The 23,229-nt window shown below is 43.4% G+C and overlaps 1 protein-coding gene across 1 annotated transcript in view; it reads left to right on the forward strand.

The window, feature by feature from the left end:
* LOC310823653 (slit homolog 1 protein-like) overlaps positions 1-23,229 on the forward strand; it is a gene marked incomplete at both ends in the record, with an annotated part of 87,639 nt that overhangs the window by 58,555 nt on the left and 5,855 nt on the right. The window contains 9 exon segments of the mRNA XM_083696533.1: positions 1,150-1,224; positions 3,142-3,285; positions 3,419-3,562; positions 3,819-3,985; positions 10,502-10,612; positions 17,890-17,914; positions 18,368-18,436; positions 18,570-18,641; positions 18,903-18,974. Of these exon segments, the coding sequence (XP_083552659.1) occupies positions 1,150-1,224; positions 3,142-3,285; positions 3,419-3,562; positions 3,819-3,985; positions 10,502-10,612; positions 17,890-17,914; positions 18,368-18,436; positions 18,570-18,641; positions 18,903-18,974 (879 nt within the window).

The raw sequence follows: 23,229 nt of genomic DNA on the forward strand, positions 1-23,229 counted from the left end.
TCATGTAGATGGTTTGAAAATTATTTAACGGACAGAATGTAGTGTGTCTTAACTGATGGTGTTAAATCAGGTTATCTGGACATAACAAAGGGTGTTCCACAAGGATCAATTCTTGGTCCGGTTCTTTTTACATCAACAATATTGGATTATCTGTAAATAATTGTAACTTGCATCTATATACTGATGACACTGTTGTATATGCTATTGCCCCCACAATTGACCAGGCTCTTTCTGAGCTACAGTCTGCATTTGCTGTCCTGCAGAGAGCATTTGCTGGGCTGAGGTTGGTAATGCTGGAAAGACAAAATATACACTCACCGGCCACTTTATTAGGTACACCTTGCTAGTACCGGGTTGGACCCCCTTTTGCCTTCAGAACTGCCTTAATTCTTTGTAGCATAGATTCAACAAGGTGCTGGAAACATTCCTCAGATATTTTGGTCCATATTGACATGATAGCATCATTGCTGCAGATTTGTCGGCTGCACATCCATGATGCGAATCTCCCGTTCCACCACATCCCAAAGGTGCTCTATTGGATTGAGATATGGTGACTGTGGAGGCCATTAGAGTACAGTGAACTCATTGTCATGTTCAAGAAAGCAGTTTGAGATGATGTGAGCTTTGTGACATGGCGCATTATCCTGCCGGAAGTAGCCATCAGAAGATGGGTACACTGTGGTCATAAAGGGATGGACCTGGTCACAAGCAACAATACTCAGGTAGGCTGTGGCGTTTAAACGATGCTCAATTGGTACTAAGGGGCCCAGAGTGTGCCAAGAATATATCCCCCACACCATTAGATATTTGCGTTAACGAGCAGTTGAACAGGTGTACCTAATAAAGTGGCCGGAGAGTGTATGTTATGTACCAAATCACAGAAAAATTTATCTGATTTATGCATATGTACTTTGGGTGGTGCCCCCTATTGAGCATGTCCGTGTTATAAATACCTGGGCATTTGGTTTGACAAAGACTTGACGTTCAAAAAAGCTTGTTAAAAGCTTTAAGGTGGGCTTCTTTTCTAGGAAGATTGCTACTAAGATGCAATTATATAAATAACAAATCTGTGTGAACTTTTGAGTGAGTAAGTAACTTTTGGTGTAAGTATCGGTTTTGACTGTTATATTGCTTCTGTCTCCTACTCAGCCGCCTCAACAACAATGAGATCACTACACTGGAAGCTACAAGAGTGTTTAAGACCTTGTCCCAACTCAAGAAGATGTAAGTCTGCTGCTGTTTGTCAAATATTACATTTGACGGTCCACTGTTGTTGAAGATATGTGTTTGTCAGAGGTACTGTATTTTCCATAGATAGATCGATAGATCAGACAGATACAGTCATGAGAAACAATTAGGACACCCTATGAAAACCTTTGTCTTCTTCAACATATTCAAACATATGGACATTTGATATTCATTTGAACAATATTGAAAAATTGAGGTAATATAACTAAACAAATACAACTGAAACAAATTATTTAAAAAATGATTGGTAAAATGTAATTAATAGAAATGCAATCTTCTTGTGAGGAAAAAGTTAGGACACCCCCACATTTAGTTCCACTTAAAATGCCTAAAATTATAATAAAGAGCACCACATCAGGTGCAAATGATTAGAACATCGTTACAGAGGATTTTGGAGGAGCCTGTCCTATTTAAGCCTCAGATATTTAGTTTGGTTTGCTCTTGATTGTTGAAGTGAGTTGCATCACCATGGCGAGATCAAAAGAGCTCTCTGAGGCCTTCAGAAGAAAAATTGTAGATGCATATGAGTCTGGGAAGGGATATAAAAAGATCTCCAAACTATTCGAAATTGGCCATTCCACTGTCCGGAAAATAATTTACAAGTGGAGAACATTTAAAACCACCACCAACATGGCCAGGTCAGGCCGCCCAAGCAAGTTCAGCATAAGAGCTGACCGAAAGATGCTTAAAGAAGTCTCCAACAATCCCAGAATGTCATCACGAGACCTACAGGTATCTCTTGCCACAATTGATGTCAAAGTACATGCATCCACCATAAGAAAGAGACTGAACAAGTTTGCATTACATGGGAGGTGTGCAAGGAGGAAACCCCTGCTGTCAAAAAAAAACATCAGGGCAAGACTAAAGTTTGCCAGAGAACACCTAGAGAAAGACCAGAACTTCTGGAACAATGTGCTTTGGACAGATGAATCCAAAGTTGAACTATTTGGGCACAGTAAGAGTAGACATGTTTGGCGCAAAACCAAGACAGCATTTGAGAACAAGAACCTCATACCAACTGTGAAGCATGGGGGTGGAAATGTCATGGTTTGGGGCTGCTTTTCTGCAGCAGGGCCTGGTCAGCTCACCATCATAGAATCCACTATGAATTTTGTATTGTATCAGAGGGTGCTTGAGGAAAATGTGAGACCATCTGTTCGAAAGTTGAAGCTGAAGCAGATGTGGACCATGCAACATGACAATGACCCAAAACATTCCAGTAAATCTACCAAGGAATGGCTCAAGAAAAATAAATTGAGAGTTCTGGAATGGTCAAGTCAAAGCCCGGATCTTAATCTTATTGAGATGCTGTGGATTGATTTGAAACTGGCTGTGCATGCAAGACACCCCTCGAACATCACACAGCTGAAAGAATTCTGCAAGGAGGAGTGGGAAAAACTTTCTCCCAATTGATGTCAGAGACCTGTAGACAGTTATAAGAAACGTCTAATTGAGGTTATTTCAGCCAAGGGGGGCAATACTAGCTATTAGGGCATAGGGTGTCCTAACTTTTTCCTCAGTAGGAATTGGCATTATTGTTAATTTTTCGTTAAATAAATGATTACAAAGTTACATTTTCATAGTTTTTTGTTCAATTACATCCCCTTTATCTATAGACATTGTTAGAAAGAAGATAACATATTGATATGTCCATATTTTTAAGAGAATAACTTAATATTTTGGGGGGTGTCCTAACTTTTTCTCATGACTGTAGTGTGGACGTACAGTATGCCTTTGTTGTTACAGTAACATCAGCTTCACAATGACATACCATGTCTGTTTTATATCATCAGCAAGGTAGTCGTAGGTTACTGGCTGCATTTCTGCGTCCTGGTATTTCTCTTCTTTTATTCCCATAAACCTTGCCGATGTTATCTTTCTTTTTTCCCCCAGTAATCTGAGTAACAATCAGATCACAGAGGTCGAGGACGGGGCGTTTGATGGGGCGCAATCAGTGAACGAGCTCCACCTCACAGCCAATCAGATTGACCAGGTCCGCAGTGGAATGTTCAAAGGCCTGGAGGGGTTACGCATGCTGTGAGTGAGACACACAGACACACACACACACACACTAACAGAAATGGTGCCTCCAGTGTCACAATTCATATTGTATGTATATCAAACCAATATACTCATATTTATGACAGTTATTCTGCTTCCTCCGTTCCAGAATGCTGCGGAACAACCGCATCAGCTGTATCCATAACAACAGTTTAATTGGGCTGTACAACGTCCGTCTGCTGTCTCTCTATGACAACCAGCTGACCACCATTACACCTGGGGCTTTTGACACACTGCAGACCCTCTCCACCCTGTAAGACCCCCACACATACACTTGAATTTTTCTCCAAGGCTGCTATCACCACAGTCGTTGATCAATGAAGGTGATTGATTAGCTAGAGTTCCACACCTCTGTTTCCCAAGGTCTCAATGAGTCTCTGGGTAAAAAGCAATAACAAAAAGAGGCAGACATCTAGGTATAGAGTTTTCGATCACTGACCATCAAGTCTAACAGTGTCATTAACCTATTTCTATTGAAATCATTATTTTCTCTCTCCTTCCAAACTCAGTAACTTGCTGGCTAACTCCTTCAACTGTGACTGCCGTCTGGCCTGGCTTGGTGATTGGTTGAGAAGCAAGAAGATTGTCACTGGTAACCCTCGCTGCCAACGCCCCGCCTTCCTGAAAGAGATCCCGCTACAAGATGTAGCACTGCCAGACTTCCGCTGTGAAGAGGGTAAGAGAGGGTAAACACACACACAGACACACACACTAATGTGGTGCAGTTGCAGTAGATGGTTTTCATTTCTCCTATTTTCTTTGGATCTTGTGGATTGTGGCATGATCTACACAACATGTCAAACAATGGATCAGACCATTTTTGTAGTTATCAAAAATGTCTGAACTGTCCCTTTAAAGGGAGATAAACATCTATGAATGGCCTCCATTGTGTTTGGCCTGGGATGACCAAGGTGGCGGCGCGCATGCATCGCGACGCTCGGTGTCTCTCCAGAGTTTGCGAATTAGTAGTCATTTGCTTGTTTATCTTAAGTATTCTCGCTAAAAACAGTTTAGCGTACATATCGTACAGCCGACAAGAACTTCTGGACATCGGTTCCGGCACTCCAGTCATCTTTATCAACGATATACCCGAGATTACCAAAACAGCGGGTCCAGCTAACTCCGCTACACCGACCGGAAGAGGCCCCAGACCGGCTCGGAAACTAAAACACAGGCGAGGGAGCCGAGGTGGGCTGAGAGCTAGGCTAAAGCTAACTCCACACCGACTCTCACTACCTAGCCTTTTCCTTGCAAATGTTTGTTCCCTGGCAAACAAGATGGATGAACTGCGGCTGCGGATCATCACCCACAAATGGATTAAGGAATGTAACGTCATGGTTTTCACTGAAACCTGGCTCAACAGCGAGGTTCCCGACAACGCTATCGAGATAGCAGGTCGCTACGTTCCCCGAGCAGACAGAACAGCAGGCGACTCCGGTAAGACCAGAGGTGGAGGGTTGTGCATTTATGTAAACAAGACGTGGTGCACGGACACTACCATCACCGAGAGTCACTGCTCAGCTAACCTGGAGTTTCTCATGGTTAAGTGTAGACCTTTCTATCTGCCCAGAGAGTTCACGTCAACTGTTATCACGGCAGCCTATGTCCCCCCGGATGCTAATGCTAAGATTGCTATGAAAGAACTGCATGCTGCCATTAGCAAACAACAGACTCTGCATCCCGAGGCAGCCTTCATTGTCGCGGGTGACTTCAATCACTCCAACTTAAAGACTGTACTGCCCAAATTCCACCGAAATGTCTCATGCCCCACCAGAGGAGACAGGACATTGGACCAAGTATACACCAGCATGGCTGATGCGTACAAAGCCGTTCCCCTCCCCCACCTAGGTCAATCAGACCACCTCTCATTGTTCCTACTGCCCAAGTACTCAGCACTCATCAAACGAGTGAAACCTACAGTGAGGACAGTCAAGGTCTGGCCAGAGGGAGCGGACTCAGCGCTCCAGCAGCGTTTTGGAAACACTGACAGGGGTGTGTTTGCCACTCAGGCCACCCATGACTCCCACACGGACATTGATTCATATGCCTCCTCTGTTTTGGATTACATCAATTCTAACATCAACAGTGTCACCACACTCAAGCGGATCACCACTTTCCCTAATCAGAAGCCATGGATGAGCAGTGAGGTCCGACTCCTGCTGAACGCACGCGACATTGCCTTCAGATCAGGGGATGCTCGGGCCTATAGCTCATCCAGGGCTAACCTGCAGAGGGGCATCAAAAAGGCCAAGCACAAACACAAGCTGAGGATAGAGGATCACTTCAGGAACAACTCTGACCCCCGACGCATGTGGCAGGGCATCCAGGCCATCACAGACTATAAACCAACTAACACCTCACCCCTCTCCGTCGACGCCTCCCTCCCTGATGAGCTGAACCACTTCTATGGCCGCTTTGACAGGGACAACAAGGAGGTGGCCATCAAGGCTGTGCTCCCTGCGGATCACCAGCCCCTCACTCTATCTCCCACCGACGTGTGTGCGGCACTGAGCAGGACTAACGCACGCAAGGCTGCTGGTCCTGATGGGATCCCCGGACGCGTCCTCAGGGCCTGCGCTGTGCAGCTGACTAAGGTTTGGACTGACATATGCAACCTGTCCCTAGCCCAAGCAGCTGTCCCCGCGTGCTTCAAGACCACCTCCATCGTGCCGGTGCCAAAACACTCCACTGCAACGAGCTTAAATGACTTCCGACCAGTGGCACTCACGCCCATCATCATGAAGTGCTTCGAGAGGCTGGTCTTAGCTCAACTCAAGACCTGCCTACCACCCACAATGGACCCCTTTCAATTCGCCTACCGGCAGAACAGGAGTACAGAGGATGCCATTTCAACGGCACTTCACTCCGCCCTGTCCCACCTCGACAAGACTAACTCTTATGTGAGAATGCTGTTTATTGACTTCAGCTCAGCATTCAACACCATCATCCCCTCCAAACTGATCTCCAAACTCAGGCAACTGGGCATCAACCCCTCCCTCTGCAACTGGATTCTAGACTTCCTAACCAACAGGCCGCAGTCTGTTAGGCTTCACAACCACACCTCCTCAACCCTCACTCTGAACACCGGCGTTCCACAAGGCTGTGTGCTGAGCCCCCTCCTTTACTCCCTCTTCACCTACGACTGCACACCTGTACATGGCTCAAACACCATTGTTAAGTTTGCAGACGACACAACGGTGATTGGTCTCATCAGCAACAACGATGAGTCGGCCTACAGGGAGGAGGTCCAGCACCTAACAGTGTGGTGCAACGAAAATAACCTGGCTCTCAACACCAGGAAGACCAAAGAGCTCATTGTGGACTTCAGGAAGTCTAAAGCTGGCGCACACACCCCCATCCTCATCAACGGGACTGAGGTGGAGCGAGTCACCAGCTTCAAGTTTCTGGGTGTCCACATCTCTGAGGACCTCTCCTGGACCCTCAACACCTCCACCCTGATAAAGAAGGCTCACCAGCGTCTCTTCTTCCTGAAGAGACTAAAGAAGGTACATCTGTCTCCTCAGATCCTGGTGAACTTCTACCGCTGCACCATCGAGAGTATCCTTACCAACTGTGTCACAGTATGGTATGGTAACTGCTCGGCATCTGACCGGAAAGCACTGCAGAGGGTGGTGAAAACTGCCCAACGCATCACCGGTTCCTCACTCCCCTCCATCGAAGCTGTCTAGGGCAAACGATGCTTGCGTAAGGCACGCAGCATCGTCAAGGACATTTCTCACCCCAACCACAGACTTTTCACCCCACTCCCCTCCGGGAGGCGCTACAGGTCTCTCCGCACCCGAACCAGCAGGTTCAGAGGCAGCTTCTTCCCTGCGGCTGTCACCCTACTGAACTCGAACACTGCACCTACCTGACAACCAACTACCCCTGCAACCCCTGCAACCCCCCACCCGGACAATTGCACTATCACTCCCCTCCCCTGCTCTTACTCAATACCACTGCTCTTCTGTACATATCTGTCCATACTGTTTATACTGTTCATAATGCACATAATGCACATATCCTTATATTTTCTTAACCCTTCTGTGGTCTTCGGGTCAAATTGACCCGTTTTAAATTTTTACTTGAAGAAAAAATATACAAGGAAACATTTTTTCAACCTGAAACTCCATGGCCTTGGCTTATTTACTGTGAAGAACATGTAAAAGAAAAAAAAATCATTGAGTGCACATGCTACACCCCCCCTTCACATTTATGTCCTTCACAAGGTGTTCGGGTCAATTTGACCCGCATATACACACAGACTCACAGAAACATGCACACACACACTCACTCACACACATACAAACACACACACACACAGAATCTGCACAATGTTGTTACAAAACATTCTGGGAAGCCAGAGGGAGGAGACCCTGAGAGACACCAGGGGACACGGGTGGTACTGGATATGTCACAGGGCCTCAGTGGCCACAACATCACTTGGGATAATTTTTTCACATCGTACAGCCCGGGACAGGAACTTCTCAAAAGAAAGCTGACAATGGGTGGAACAGTCAGAAAAAATAAGACAGAGCTCCCACCTCAGCTTCTAACTGTAAAGAACAGGCCAGTCCATTCCTCCCACTTTGTGTTTACGGCCAACATGGCCCTGGTATCCTACATACCCAAAAAGGGCAAAAATGTGATGCTTATGAGCACTGGTGACACCGCACATACAGAGGAGACAACATGTGCCCAGGAACCCAGCTTCTCTAGCCATAGTGAGGAGGGTGGAGGAGGCTCCTGCTGTCCCACCTGCACGACCCACACAACCACAACCTCCAGTGCCTGAAGTAAGTGTCCTGTTGTTGTTGTTGTTTTTGTGTGCATGTATCTGTGTGTGTGTGTGTGTGTATGTTTCTGAGTATCTCTGTATGTATGTGGGTCAAATTGAAATTGACTATTAGAAGATGTGGTGGGAAAAAAATCCTGAACTAATAAAGTATTTTCATTATTCTAGATTGCAGCTGGTGGCAACAAGAGGAAGCACAGCGAGGTGTGTGAACCCTCAAAGGACTCAAAGACACAAACCACATGCAGAAACTGCTAAAAGTACATCTGTAGTACACATAGTCTCAAATTGTATGTATCCAATATTATTTCAGAATTGTTTGAAAGATGTATTTTTCAGTGTACTGTATTTCATTGACAGTGAATAAAGCAGTGTACATTTCGTTCATGTTTTGTGTTTCTATTTATTGTAAATCATCTCAAATTATTTTTGAGACATTTCTGAGAGATGTATTTCATATCCAGTGACTAAATCGATCTAAGTTTGGTTCTCGTGTTTCTATTGTCGTTCATCACCTGTATTTGCTTTTCACAGCTTTGATTATAATAAGATAAAGATGAAAATCAAATGAGAATATCTCCTCAAAAATAATAAACATCAATGAAAACATTGTTTCATTTCAACTTTTCAGAGATAAGCATTCCACCCAAGTCCTTATTATAGCAGATTTTTTACATAAATTATAACTTTATCACAAAAAACGAATTACACTTCCACTGTTATATATGATCTAGCAGAGATTAATTGCAAATATTAATCATACATGTTATCTATATTGTTTGGAATTGAGATAAAGACAATATATGTTAAAGAGTTTTGAATGGAAATTTGTATTTTTGTATTGCTTTTAAAGCCCCAATAATGTCCCGGGTCAATTTGACCCGAAGACTTCCAAAGGGTCCAAAAAGTGAAGACAATATGAGGGTTAATACTACTGTTAATACTCTGCACATACTGTACATACCTGTTTATACTGTTCATACGGCATTCCATATTTATATTTATTCTGCTATCTACCTCATGTTACTGTTAATACATATATATACTGCTAGACTGCATTACCTATACAGTTCATATGCTGCTACACTGTTCATACTGTAACTTATTTACTCTGCTATAATGCTAATGCTACTCATATACTGCTTACACTGCACTACTTATATTATACTGCACTACTTACTGCTCATATTGCACTACCTGTAAATACTGTTCATTGCACTTTCTGCTATTTTGCACTTCTGGTTAGACGCTAACTGCATTTCGTTGTCTCTGTACTTGTACTCTGCACAATGACAATAAAGTTGAATCTAATCTAATCTAATCTAATGACCAGTCTGGACAGGACTGAAAGTGTTTGAACTCAATATTCTACCCTCACCAAAACTTCCCAGAGACTTTGATTCAAAGTCAAACGGCGGTTGAAATACAATTCCGTAATGACTTATTTTTGTGAAAGTCTTTTGTTCCTTTGTTTAGCAAGTGGATTCCCACTCAGCAGTTCCTAAGCTGCTGATCGATGCACCATGAGTACTAGTATTGAGCTGTTTGCTGTATTGACCAGTGAGGCAGCATGCTGCTAAGAATGAATGTTAGCCTTGTCTTTGTGCTTCAGCCTTCTCTGTTCAATATCACATTAGTGTCTGACAAGTGTATGTTTGTAATGGCAGGAGTACTCAGGCAAAGGACTCAAACGCACGACTCGGAGACAAGAACTTAAATCCAATAGAATAGTCTTTACTTTCAGAAGGGTTCGGTACACAGATAGGCAGTGGGTAGGCAGATAATCCAGGAAGGGGGTAGGCAAAGCAGGGTTTGGTACACAGGTAGACAGTACAAAAAGGCAGGCAGATAATCTGATAAAATGCAAAGTCAGAAACACACTAGGAGATCAAAAAACAGGAATACTTATCACTAGGAAATGCTGGGACGTATGACACAAAGGTACAAAGACAAACTGGCACAGAAACAGGGGAACACACAGACTAAATACACAGGGAAGGATGATGAAGAACAGGTGAAGCCAATCAGGGCGGGGTAGACAATCACACAGGCGGGAAACACACAAGGGCGGGCGGTGAAGTGTCTGAAACGAGAGACAAAGTGAGTAAGACAAAAATAAACAGGAAACAATGAATGAATAACATGAAACAAAGACACACACAAACTAAGAAACAGGACGAGACGTTACAATACTTTTCTCTCCCTCCTCTTAATTATCTCTTTACTTATGATGTTGTTTTGATTTATTTATCTCTTTGTCTTTCACTTTCCCTTACTCTTCATCTGGGTTCATCTCTTTCTCTCTCACTCTCTCTCTCTCTTTGAACTATTTCTCTCTTTCCTTCTCTCTCTCCCCATCTTTCCCCGTTTCTCTCTGTCTCTCTCCATCTCTCTCAGGTCATGAGGAGACTAGCTGTATGCCCAGGCCTCAGTGTCCCAGTGAGTGTACCTGTCTGGAGACAGTGGTGCGCTGCAGTAACAAGCACCTGCGTGCGCTGCCCAAAGGCTGTAGTAGAATTTAAGTCATAATATTTTGAAATAAAATACCGTTAACCAGAGCTGTTGATTCATCCAGAGACATTATTCACAGAGAACGAAGCCGGGTCAGGTTTGCAAAGTTGAACCCCTTTCACTTCCGTTACCTGTCCTTTTATAAACATCACACAGGTCAACGCCCTTCATTCAAATTCCTGTCTACTTATACCAATGATATTTAAGAACTACATTTCGTCATCCAGGGGCTACTCCCCCTTTGACTTGGCGTCTGTCAGTCTACTTGAGAGATCAATTGACCTAGGCTATTTTCTAAAGCCTTTTGTCCTGGCTGTTTACAACTGTGTTTATTACTCATCTATCCTGTTTCTGCAGCTTTGATCTATTGTACTCCATTGTGTTCATACCCTCTAGTCAACCCCCACTTATCTGATCTCACCCCTTCTGAGATGTTCCAGGACCATCTGGTGTCCTTGTGACCTTTTCCCCTAGATTTGGGATTACAACCCTTATATTGTCTTTAAATTTACCATATATTCCCCCCTTTGGGACTTAATAGTCCCACATCCTATATTAATGAGTTGTAAATGATACACTAATAAAACATACAAGTGATTTCAAGACAATATACATAGGCAACTCACAGAAGTAAACATAACCTGTATGGCATCAACAGTATGACATTCTATTAGCTCCTGGGGACACGCCTCCTTTACAGGTGGGGGCGAAAAACCCATCCTTGTATTTGGGAAAATTCCCCCACGGTTCTCACCTTATCCAATCATCATTGAGCAACCACTTTACAGGTCTGCAAATGAGCACCCGTCCCCATGAGCAACAACTTCCTACACATTTAAATGACTACACAAATTGTTAATAAAAAGTAAAACAACACACAACACATCAACCTATAATGGGACTTTATGTCCAACACAGGGGACCATCCCCTGTCTCTGATCCATGGCCATCCCATTGTGTCTCTATGCATACATTCAACATGGTCATTCTATCAGTACTACACACAATAATTGTTACACATAACACTTTAAAACACATCAATGTCCATTCAAATTGTCAATATTCCAAAGGGAATATAGTCCTTGTATGGCCAGGGTTTCGTCTTCCTTGATGATTGAGCCATGTTCCTCCCAAGTAGGTGTAGCTGTTAGTGCTTGCTAGTCCTGGCTGGGAGTCTAGACGATCTCGTCATCATCGGATGAGGGGGCAGAAGACCCACCGCTGCCTCCCCAGTCGAGAACAGGATATAGGTCTTGTTGTCCTCCCATTTTGTTGAGTGCCATCGGAGCTATCTCTCTGGTTACACTCATCTGCTTAATTGTGCTCTGTATAAAAAAGGATCTCAAAACAGGCATTATACAACAAAATATTAATCCTAACACTGTAATCACTATCACAACCATTATTCCCATTCTCGCCAACATTCCTCCCCATGATCCTAGGATGTTGTCAAACCAGTCTAATTTCCCAAAGTCTGTGCCCTCATTTCTTCTGTGCTCCTGTACGATCTCACCCATTCCTTCGTCTTCTTCTCTGGTTTGCCTGAGTTCTTGCCTCGGGACCCTGGTGCCGTGGTTCTAGTGGTACCAGGTTAGGCTCCCTCGAACTTGTATTGCAGTGGGGGTGGCTCTCACTACCTTGTACGGTCCCTCTCTCCTTGGCTCGTTCAATTTCCTTCTGAAGACTTTGATGTACACCTGGTCTCCTGGAGTTCTCGGATTGGGCAGGGGTGTCTCCGGCTCCAGCTGCTTGTCTTTTTCCTGTGAACATATAACTTTGTGTATCTCAGTTAATCAATTCATATATTGTTTCAATTCTATCTGGCGTTGTTCAAGCGGTGGTCCTTTGTAAGGTCCTCGTATTGTTAGCACTGGCATGGGTCGACCCGTAAGCATTTCATGCAGTGTTAAATGCGTGTTTCTGTTAGTCTGCATGCGATAATTCATTAATACAAGTGGCAAGGCATTTACACAATTAAGCTTTGCGCTGGCACATATCTTATTCAGCTTTGTTTTGAGGGTACCATTTATTCATTCTACCATTCCTTGTGATTGTGAATGGTAGACACAACCCAATCTTTGCTTTATTCTCAACTGCTGTATGACTTGTTTCACAGTTTTCTGAATAAATACTGCACCGTTATCTGAGCTAATCTTATTATTTATTCCAAATCTGGGTATTACTTCTCGTTAAAAATGTAACCCCTGTTCCTTGCTTCTACCCATCTGCTGAATCTATCTGTAACAACAAGCATGTATCTTTTCCCAATGACCTTTTTTATCATGTCTACATAGTCCATTACCGAATTTGTAATTTAAATGTTTTTAATTAATTAGTCTATAAGTTTAAATGCATTTTCTACCATTGCCTGTACATAGGGTGCCCAATACCCTTGGATTTTTATCTTTCTCACAACTTCCCCCCTTGCGCAATGGTCAAAACCATGCGCACCAGTGATCAAAATCCCCAGTAGTCCAGTAGGCGCTACTATAGTACCCTCATATGATCTCCACAATCCCGTAGAGTCTACCTTCGACCCCCTTCGGAGCCACATGGCTTGCTCAAACGGCCCTGCAATCCGATGCATGCGTATTATATCCTCTAGTTGCGTTATTGGTTCTATTTAATTGATTATCTGACTTTTCTTTCATCTGACCCTGTCGTTTAACCAATATGGCTACTTCCTGTGGTATATATTATTTTATGAATTCCTTATCCGCAGAATGTTTTATCAATGGGTTACTTGTTTCTTTCCATTTACTTTTTAATGCGGTTCTCATCATAGGTCCCAAAACTCTTGCTCTATACCCTTTATTTACCATTAATGACCCATGATGAGCAGCATTAGGTATATTATACCACTTTTGTACGAATTCTAATTCATCTATTTGTATAGCTGCTCCCTGTTTTCCCCTATAATATATTGTGACATTAATGGGACAACCAGATTTTTGGTTTGCTCCTGCCAGATTTGTTCTTGGCAGGAGTTGTAATTTAAGTCAAATCGTGGTCTCCTTGCATCTGGCAATTGGGCTTCAATATATTTTCTCCATTTTAACCAATTTTGCTCTATTTCATGATTTATTTCCCCTAACCAGTAATCATTTGCGCTTGCAGTTATTGGTATTTCTTGTATCTTTATTGCCATATTATCTACATATACACCTTCTGGGGAACACCATATTTTCATCCCCAGCATGCATAATGCATCCCTCCCCAAGAGATTCACCGGAGTCTGGTCAGAGATCAGTATGGGCAGGGTTGTGGCTCTGTCTCCTATCTTCTATTTGAACCTACAGCATTGGTTCTTGATCAGCTTCTGTGGTTAATACTGGAAGCTAGTAACCATAATTTAGTCCCCTATATGGATTGGCCGGTCCTTGTGGAGGCCTCTGCTGTTGCTGACTATAGCCCTGTTTACTATTCTCCCTCGATTTCGGATTAGTACAATCCCTTTGGAAATGTCCTGATGTTTGACATCGCCAGCACATGTCAGATGGACCTTTTGGGTTTGTTCTTTGGAACCGTCCTTGGGGTCTCTTTCTGCTTTTCCCTGGCTTAAACTGCTGGGGCTGCTGGGTATACACCTGAACTACAGGTACGGTGGGTTGCTCTTGTCCCTGAGGTCTCAGCACTGGAAGTGGTTCTGGTGTGGCTCTGTATGGAGCTGGTTTCTTGGTTTCGGCGCCCATTACGCCTTGTTTTCGTTCTGTGAGTTCCCCCAGCTGGAGCTGTGTTAACCTTCTCTGGTCCCCCTTTTCTTGCTCCTTTAGCCTTGACTCATCCTTGTGTGTTTTGGACGTGAGTCCCACCACATCCTCTAACCTGCTTTTCACCGGAGGGGACATGGCATCTACCACTGCGGTTCTGAACAGAGTTGTCATCAGTGGGTCTCCCTCTGGGTCTACTTCAGTCTCTAGTTTCCACTTCTTTGGTTGCTGGTGCAGGTATGTGGCAGGATCCTCAGTCTCTCCCAGTGGGTCTCCCTTCAGGGTCTTAATATCCATCCTTTGTGGATATTCTTCTCTCAGGGTTGTCCACCTCTCATTTCTGGTCTGGTCAAATGACATCCCATCGGCTCTGGCATTGTCCTTTGCTCCTTCCAGTCCACAGCTTATGAGAACGTCTTCCATCTTTGCCACCCCCAGTACCTTGGCCAACAGGGCTATGAGGTCTCCCACCGCCAGCAGTTTCCCTGCAGTCTCTTCCTCAAGGCTTCTAATCCCTTTACCTGCTCCATCATGTATGTTAAGTAATCCGCTAACTATTCCCTGCACATCCTGCATACCCCAGGGCACATAGTGTCCTTGATTTCCTTTTATCAGAATGGGGCAATGATATCTATCTGGGTGACCTATCTTTCCCCTATCCCTCAACTCTCGTTCAGTAGTCCTGGATCTTTCCTCATGTCTTCTCCTAATATTTTCTTTCCAGTCACTAATTATTTCATCTATTGTTTGTACTTGGTCTATCTCCCTCTGGCTTATCCCAGACCTCCTCTCCTCCTGTTCCTCGTCACCGGACCTCGGGTCATCTCTTGGGTCATCTCCTGGGTCATCTCCGGGTCCCCAGGTGGTTGCTCCCTCATCTCTGGGTGTGCTGTATAGCTGTTTCTCTGTTCGGCGTGCGATTGGTTCCTTCCCTTTTCCTCTCTCTCTTACTCCGGCTTCCAATGGTTTAGTCCTCTTCTCTTGCCTTGACTCTGACCTCCACACACCTTTTTCTAATCCTGCATAACAATCAAGCTCTATGGGGCTTCTAGATCCCCTTCTCACTTCACTTCCCTTCTCTTCTTTTAACATTGCTTCTCCTTCTGTTTTGAACAATTTCAACATATCTATTTCTCTCTTTTTTGAATTTACTCAAGTTTTGGGGTTTCTTATCAGTGTTCCCATTTCCTTACCCACTGCAACATCAAATGTCCCTTCTTTTGGCCACTTCGTATAATTCTTACTGGTTAGTTTTTCCCATTTTTCTGACATCTCTTTTATTTGGTTATTTAAAAGAGGGTTTTTATTCTCTAATATTTCTACTGGAGTTACCATGGTAATCCCTTTCTCCATTTTTCCTTTTATTTTCCTTTAGCATTAATTATTCTTAGGGTTATTTTAAAATGTCTTAAACTTTTCTGTAATTTATCAAAAGAGAACAATATTGTATTATTGGTTATCTAGGATATCACTTTAAAATTAAAGAAATAAGTTAAGAAACAGCTTTGGAATCAGCTTGAGATATCCTAATCACAATTGGTGTCTTACACCCTGGGAATCAAATATAGATATAACCAACACCTGTGTACTTGCATGTATGTATGTGTACTTGAGAATGTAGTTGTAGGTATGACAATGTATGAACGAGTGTGTGTCTATATTGGTATAGTTATGTGTATGTGTCTATGTGTGTAATTTATGTATGAGAGTAGTGTGTGATGTGTGTATGAGTATAAGATGTGTGTGTGGGTGTGTGTGTCTATGTGTGTGAGTGTGATGTGTGTGTGAGTATATAAGATGTGTGTGTGTGTATGTGTGTAAGTGTGTGTGAGTGTGAGTATATATACGATGTGTGTGTGTGTGTGTGTGTGTGTGTGTGTGTGTGTATGTGTTTGAGTGGGGATGAGGGGGAGGGGTATGTGTGTGTAGAGTGGGTGTGAATGTGGGGTATGTGTGTGTGTGTGTGTGTGTGCCTAGAATGTGAATTAAATCAGTGTGAGCTTAGACAAGAATCTCTTCAATTAAGAATCACTTTCACTCAGCATATACTTATATAATAAAATATTATTATTCTATCTTATTTATTTATTCATTCATTCATTCATTCATTCATCCTAAACCACTGTGGAGTCTATTGTTACAATACTCAGTTGATTCCCTCCCCCTTTTACAATAATACCGTCCAACTCGAATGACGTTTCAAGATGGCGGTCTTCCCGTTTTCACGTTAATGTCTGTCCCAATTCTTACTTTTGATTATTTGGCTTTTACAAGAAGTATCTTACGTTTCCTTTAAGAGGCACCGATGGCTTTCTTCCAATTCCGTATACACAAATATACTGTATATCATACTATATTCTCATTATTCTGTACTCTGGGTTAGGGTTAGGGTTAGGGTTATATTCCCCTTAAACTACACAACAACGATATTTCAGCGGTAACCATGTAACAATCTGCCCGAGCTGACCTCTAATATTTATAAAATATGAGAGCGGTAACCACAGATTAATTTACACCCGATTCAGACCTGTAATATCGCTCTAACTCTTTAGCTTACCGTCCAGCCCCAAATCAATCAATTTCAATTTCAGCGGTAACCATGAATTTACATATTTTCATAACATAAATTCACCCGAGCAGACCTGAAATATTGATCTAATTTGGCGTTATCCTAAGCTCTTCCGCCCGAGCTGACCTGTGATATTTATTTAATATCACAGCGGTAACCACGGAATTTTGCACATGTGACCCACTCTTTGGGCTTTAACTTATTTACAGGTATCAACAATTACGGCATGCACATTTTCTGAAATCCTCAACAGCTCTAGTTCAAATCCTAAATTTGGTTCTTTATGGGTAAGACTAATGCTCGTTTCTTACTGTGGAGGCTGGAAATCCAGAACGACTTATACAAATTTCCTATACTAAAGCAGGAATTCTGCTTATCTTGTTTTTTGAGCTCATTAATTTATATAAATCGTCGGAGTCCCTCCTCAACGATAATTCACGATGCGAGCCTTATCTATCCATCCTGTTCGTGACGCCAAATATGTAGTAGAATTTAAGTCATAGTATTTTGAAATAAAATACCGTTAACCAGAGCTGTTGATTCATCCAGAGACTTTATTCACAGAGAACGAAGCCGGGTCAGGTTTGCAAAGTTGAACCCCTTTCACTTCCATTACCTGTCCTTTTATAAACATCACACAGGTCAACGCCCTTCATTCAAATTCCTGTCTACTTATACCAATGATATTTAAGAACTACATTTCGTCATCCAGGGGCTACTCCCCCTTTGACTTGGCGTCTGTCAGTCTACTTGAGAGATCAATTGACCTAGGCTATTTTCTAAAGCCTTTTGTCCTGGCTGTTTACAACTGTGTTTATTACTCATCTATCCTGTTTCTGCAGCTTTGATCTATTGTACTCCATTGTGTTCATACCCTCTAGTCAACCCCCACTTATCTGATCTCACCCCTTCTGAGATGTTCCAGGACCATCTGGTGACCTTTTCCCCTAGGTTTGGGATTACAACCCTTATATTGTCTTTAAATTTACCATAAGGCATCCCCAGAAACGTCACTGAACTGTGAGTTCCTCCTCATACCTCAACCATACTGTATCACACACACACACACATACTGACAAAGGAAAACACATGGCATTGCAACAAACAGTCAACTCACAACTGTCATCCAACCTCATATGACTTAAACAGGAACAGACTGGCACCAAGTGTCGATGGTATATACCTTAGGATATCAGCGAGAGAGAGAGTAAATAAACCTTGTAGTTATTCTCTTAGACACAGTGTGTGTTTGTGTGTGCATGCATGCTAGGACTGTCCACAGGACCAGAGGGGAGCAGGAGGACATTTTAATGAGCATGTTTCAATGGGAGGGGAGAGATGGGTCTGGAACTTTCCTACACACTGCTCCAAGGAGTTCACACACACAGAGGAACACATGTATACATACAGCCACACACACGTGCACACACATGCATGTGAGAAAAGTGTATTGAACTGATTCTCTCTTGTCAGGTACCTGGATGGAAACCAGTTCAGTGTGGTGCCAAAGGAACTGTCTGCCTTCAAATACCTACAGCTAGTGTGAGTCTGTCAGTTCGCCTGTCCGCCTGTCCGTCTGTCCATCTCTCTATATGTCTGTCTAGCTAGCTGTATTTCATGTGTGCAGTCTCACTGTAATGTGTAATGTAGCAATATATGATCTGTTTCCTTCCAGAGATCTGAGCAACAACAAGATCAACTCTCTGACCAACTCCTCCTTCGCCAACATGAGACAGCTCACGACACTGTAAGCACTGTCAACACTCCCACCCTCAAACCTCACTCTTACAATGCATGCATCTAAAGACAGCGCAGAGGAAGGCTAACAGCATGGAAGTGGAAAGATGACGAAAGTATATTGCATACAGTATATTCTGACTTCTCTCAAAGCTCTCTCTAGCTGCAAATATTGATGATAAAGAAAAGTTGCATTTCTATTCCCTTGTTATAGCTGTTATTTTCCATCATATGTCTTAAAGTGAAGGAGAATGTGTGTTTTGTATTCCAGGATCCTGAGTTACAACTCTCTGCGCTGCATCCCTAGTCTGGCCTTTGGTGGACTGCGCTCTCTCCGACTACTGTGAGCGCCTTTTCACCATACTCACACACTCAACCCCTGTTCCTCTTCATTTGTACATGGTAGTGATGCAACTGTCAAGCGTTCAGTTACTCTTCACCATAGAGTTTTGAAACGATTAGCCTGCTCACCTCCAATTGCCCCAGCCCATCAAGGGCCAAAAGTCTTCCCCAAGCACCAGATACTGGAGAACATTATCCAATTAATGAGTGAATGTTAGCAGTGCTTTCTTTTAAATGGTTTGGCTTATGATACTGGGTGTTTTTTTTATGATATCGCAAAGCCCCTGATTGTATTTCCTCACTGAGTATCGTCTTCTCCTGGATAAGAACGTCTGCTAAATTAGATAAGAAGATAGAAGATAAGAAGAAGTAGAAGCTGAATGTATTTGACAGATAGATGATGAGGACGGAGGCTCTCCACTCCGCTCAAGCTTCCTCCCATCTGCTGCATTTGACACAGTAAACCACCCAATCCTTCTCTCCACCCTCTCAGAATTGGGCATCTCTGGCTCTGCACTCTCCTGGTTTGCATCCTACCTGGCCGGTCGCTCCTACCAGGTGACGTGGAGAGGATCGCTGTCCTCTCCACGACCCCTCACCACTGGTGTCCCCCAGGGCTCTGTCCTTGGGCCTTTACTGTTCTCTCTCTATGCCAAATCTCTCGGCTCTGTAATGTTTCTCCTACCACACCTACGCAGATGACACTCAACTTTTTCTCTCTTTCCCCCCTTCTGACTCACAGGTGGCAACACATGTCTCGGCATGTCTTGCAGACATTTCTGCTTGGATGTCAGCCCACCACCTCAAGCTCAACCTTGACAAGACTGAGCTGCTCTTCCTCCCAGGGAAAGCCTGCCCTCTCCAAGACTTCTCCATCACAGTAGAAAACTCTACTGTGACCTCCTCCCATACAGCCAAGAACCTTGGGGTGATCCTTGACAACCACTTATCCTGTGTGGTGAACATCACAGCGACAGCACGCTCCTGTAGATTCTTCCTCTACAACATCAGAAGGATACGTCCATTCCACACCAGAGAAGCAGCACAACTTTTGGTCCAAACACTTAATCTCTCGCCTTGACTACTGCAATGCACTCTTGGCCGGACTCCCCGCCTCCTCCATCAGGCCTCTGCAGCTCATCCAGAACGCTGCCGCTCGTCTGGTGTTCAATCTCCCCAAATTCTCCCATGTCACGCCCCTCCTCCGCACCCTCCACTGGCTCCCGGTAGCAGCTCACATCAAATTCAAGACCCTGGTGCTTGCCTACCAGGCGGCAAAGGGAACAGCCCCTCCCTACTTGCAAGCAATGGTTAGCCCCCAAACCCCTGCAAGATCACTCCGCTCGTCCACCTCGGCTGCCCGCCTGGCACCGCCGCCTCTACGTGGATGCAGTGGCCGCGCTACTCGGTCACGGCTTTTCACTGTCCTGGCGCCCCGCTGGTGGAATGAGCTTCCCACTACTGTCAGGACTGCAGAGTCACTTCCGATTATCCGCCGTAGATTGAAAACCCATCTCTTCAGGCTACATCTTAACAGTCCCTCCTAAAGATCGCTTCACCCTCACTACCCCCCCTATACTAACCCTAACCCCAACCCTAGAGACCTCTTCATCCCCGCTACCCCCCCTGTACAAGTTCTCTCCTGCTAATAAAATAAATAAATAATAATAAAAAAAATAATAAAAGAAATTAGCCGACTGGCATTACGACTGCCTATGGCCCCTGGTGTGAGCATTGATTACTTTGTCTTATGATGACTGTTGGATAGATGATTCACTTACTTAAACAAATGTATTGTTGTAAGGCGCTTTGGATAAATGTAAATGGATTTCTAAATGGATTTCTGCTCTGGCCATAAGGCTTTGATCTATAATGAAGTGCCCTCCATAAGTATTGGAAAGAGGAAGCATTTTGTCTTCTTTTAGCTCTGTACTCCAACAGTTTGGATTTGAAATCAAACACTTACTATGGGGTCAAAGCACTCATGTTTAGTATTTGGTTGACAATCCTTTGCATGCAATAACTGCTTAAAGTCTGCGACCCATTGACCCCACCAGACGCTGGGTATGTTCACTTGTGATGCTCTGCCAGGCCTGTACTGCAGCTATCTTCAGTTGTTTGTTTTGAGGTCTTTTTGCCTGAAGTTCTCTCTTCAGCAAATACAGTGGCCTGTGTAAGTAATGGGAGAGTGAAGTATTTTTTTCTCTACACTCCAAAAGTTTGGATTTGCAATCAAACAATTACTTTGAGGTTAAAGTAGAAATTCTCAGCTTTTATGTGATGTTATTTGTGAAATATGTGTTTCGCAATTCAGAAATTACAACACTTTTTATGTATAGTCCCCCTATTTCAGGGTACCCAAAAGTGATGGGACAGATGTATCAAATCTCCAAATTAAGCACTCGTGTTTAGTATTTGTTTAGTATTTGTTTAGTATTTGGTCAACAATCCTTTGCGTGCAATAACTGCCTGAAGTCACATTTTCCCTGGTGATGCTCTGCCAGGCCTGTCAACAACTTTCCATTTTTTGGCCCAGTTGCTATGACAGTATGTTTTGGGTCATTGTCCTGCTGTATGATGAAGCAAAAGTTTGGTGGCATTTGCTTTCACGTGGGCTGACAATATGTTTCTGTACACTTCAGAATTCATCTTGCTGCTGCCATCAGCAGTTACATCATCAATGAAGACAAGTGAACTCGTTCTGTCGCCGAGGGCGAGATTAGTATGGCCTTTTCCCGGCCTAAACCCCACACCCAAGGTTACCAAGTCACAACTGACAAACCATCAGCTCAGAAAACCACAAAAAAGAAAGCTTCAGCTACCAGGACCACTTCTGACAGAACATCAACTTTAAAAATGACAATCAAAAAAGTAACAAAGGGGACTTCAAAGACCAAGAGAGCATTAATAAAGAAGGAAGAAGACACCAAGATTGAGGCTTACAGACCTAGGCCTGACACTATACAAACCCCTAGCAAAAAAGCAAAGTACAGTGTGCAGAGGCCCACAGGGGGCAGAAGGGTGCATGAGAAGAAGGAGGTCATGCCACCACCACCAAAAGTATCACAGGGCCCATCGGAACCTCACCGGAGTTATCAGAGATAGAGATACAGCCTGACTGGGTGGTATTAGACGAGGCCCACAGCTCTCCCTGCTCACCTCAGTTCCGATATTCACCGCTCACCAAAACAGAATTGATCATACTGGAGCCAATGGCTGAGGTTCCTGAAGATCCAGTCCTGCCAAACCTGATGGGACTGTGGATCCCCGAGGAGGCTCCTGAAACAGTCTTCAGCTTCGATTTAACCCATGACATAGAGATACAGAGGTATGACCCATTGCCGATTCTTACTCTAGACACAGAGGATTTTCAGTTAGATTCCCCACCAGGAATGGCCTATGGAGGAGAAGTGTCCTTCCTTGATTTGATCTATGAAATGACCCAGTTTGATGTGTAACTGATTGATGACAAGGATTCAAAAGTGTATAACCACTAATTGATGACAAGTTGATTCAAATGTGTGTAACTGATTAATGATAAGTTGATTCAAAAGTGTGTAACTGACAAGTTGATTCAAATGTGTGTAACTGATAAGTTGATTCAAATGTGTGTAACTGATAAGTTGAGTCAAATATACAATTGGTTAATGATAAATGAGTTCAAGTATGTGCAAAAGGCAAAACTTAACAAAAGAAATTATAAATGTAGTGGATGACTCCGGGTCAACATATCTGGTTGGACCTCGTAGTGATAACGGTTTAACTGATACTGGAGTAGGCAACCAAATGCATTAATGTTTGACTGTATAATTCTTACTCAGAAATCATTTCTGAGGTAGGCCACCATATTAATGTTTGACTGTATAATTCCTACTCAGAGATGATTGCTGAAGTAGGCCATCATACTAATGTTTTACTGTATAATTCATGTGGGCTAATGATAATTGTATACCATATGTACTAGATGTTAACTTTGAGAAAGGCCTAGATTATTATGTTACGAAAATAGAATAGAATTGCAGAAGTCCACAATAAGAAGTGGCCTTGAGTCCAGTTTGAGCAGGAGAGTGATAAGTATGTCTAGTAGACATAACAACAGGTGCCCTTAGGCCCATGACTAAGCATGAATGCGAATTCAGGGTGATGTAATGAATTAGATAGAATTCTATGATTGACTGAGAACTAGATCGAATTCAGTGCCTGACATAATGAATTAGATAGAATTCTATGCTTGACTGAGAACTAGATCGAATTCA

Source organism: Argentina silus (assembly GCF_951799395.1).
Source record: "Argentina silus genome assembly, chromosome: Y".
Lineage (NCBI taxonomy): Eukaryota > Metazoa > Chordata > Actinopteri > Argentiniformes > Argentinidae > Argentina > Argentina silus.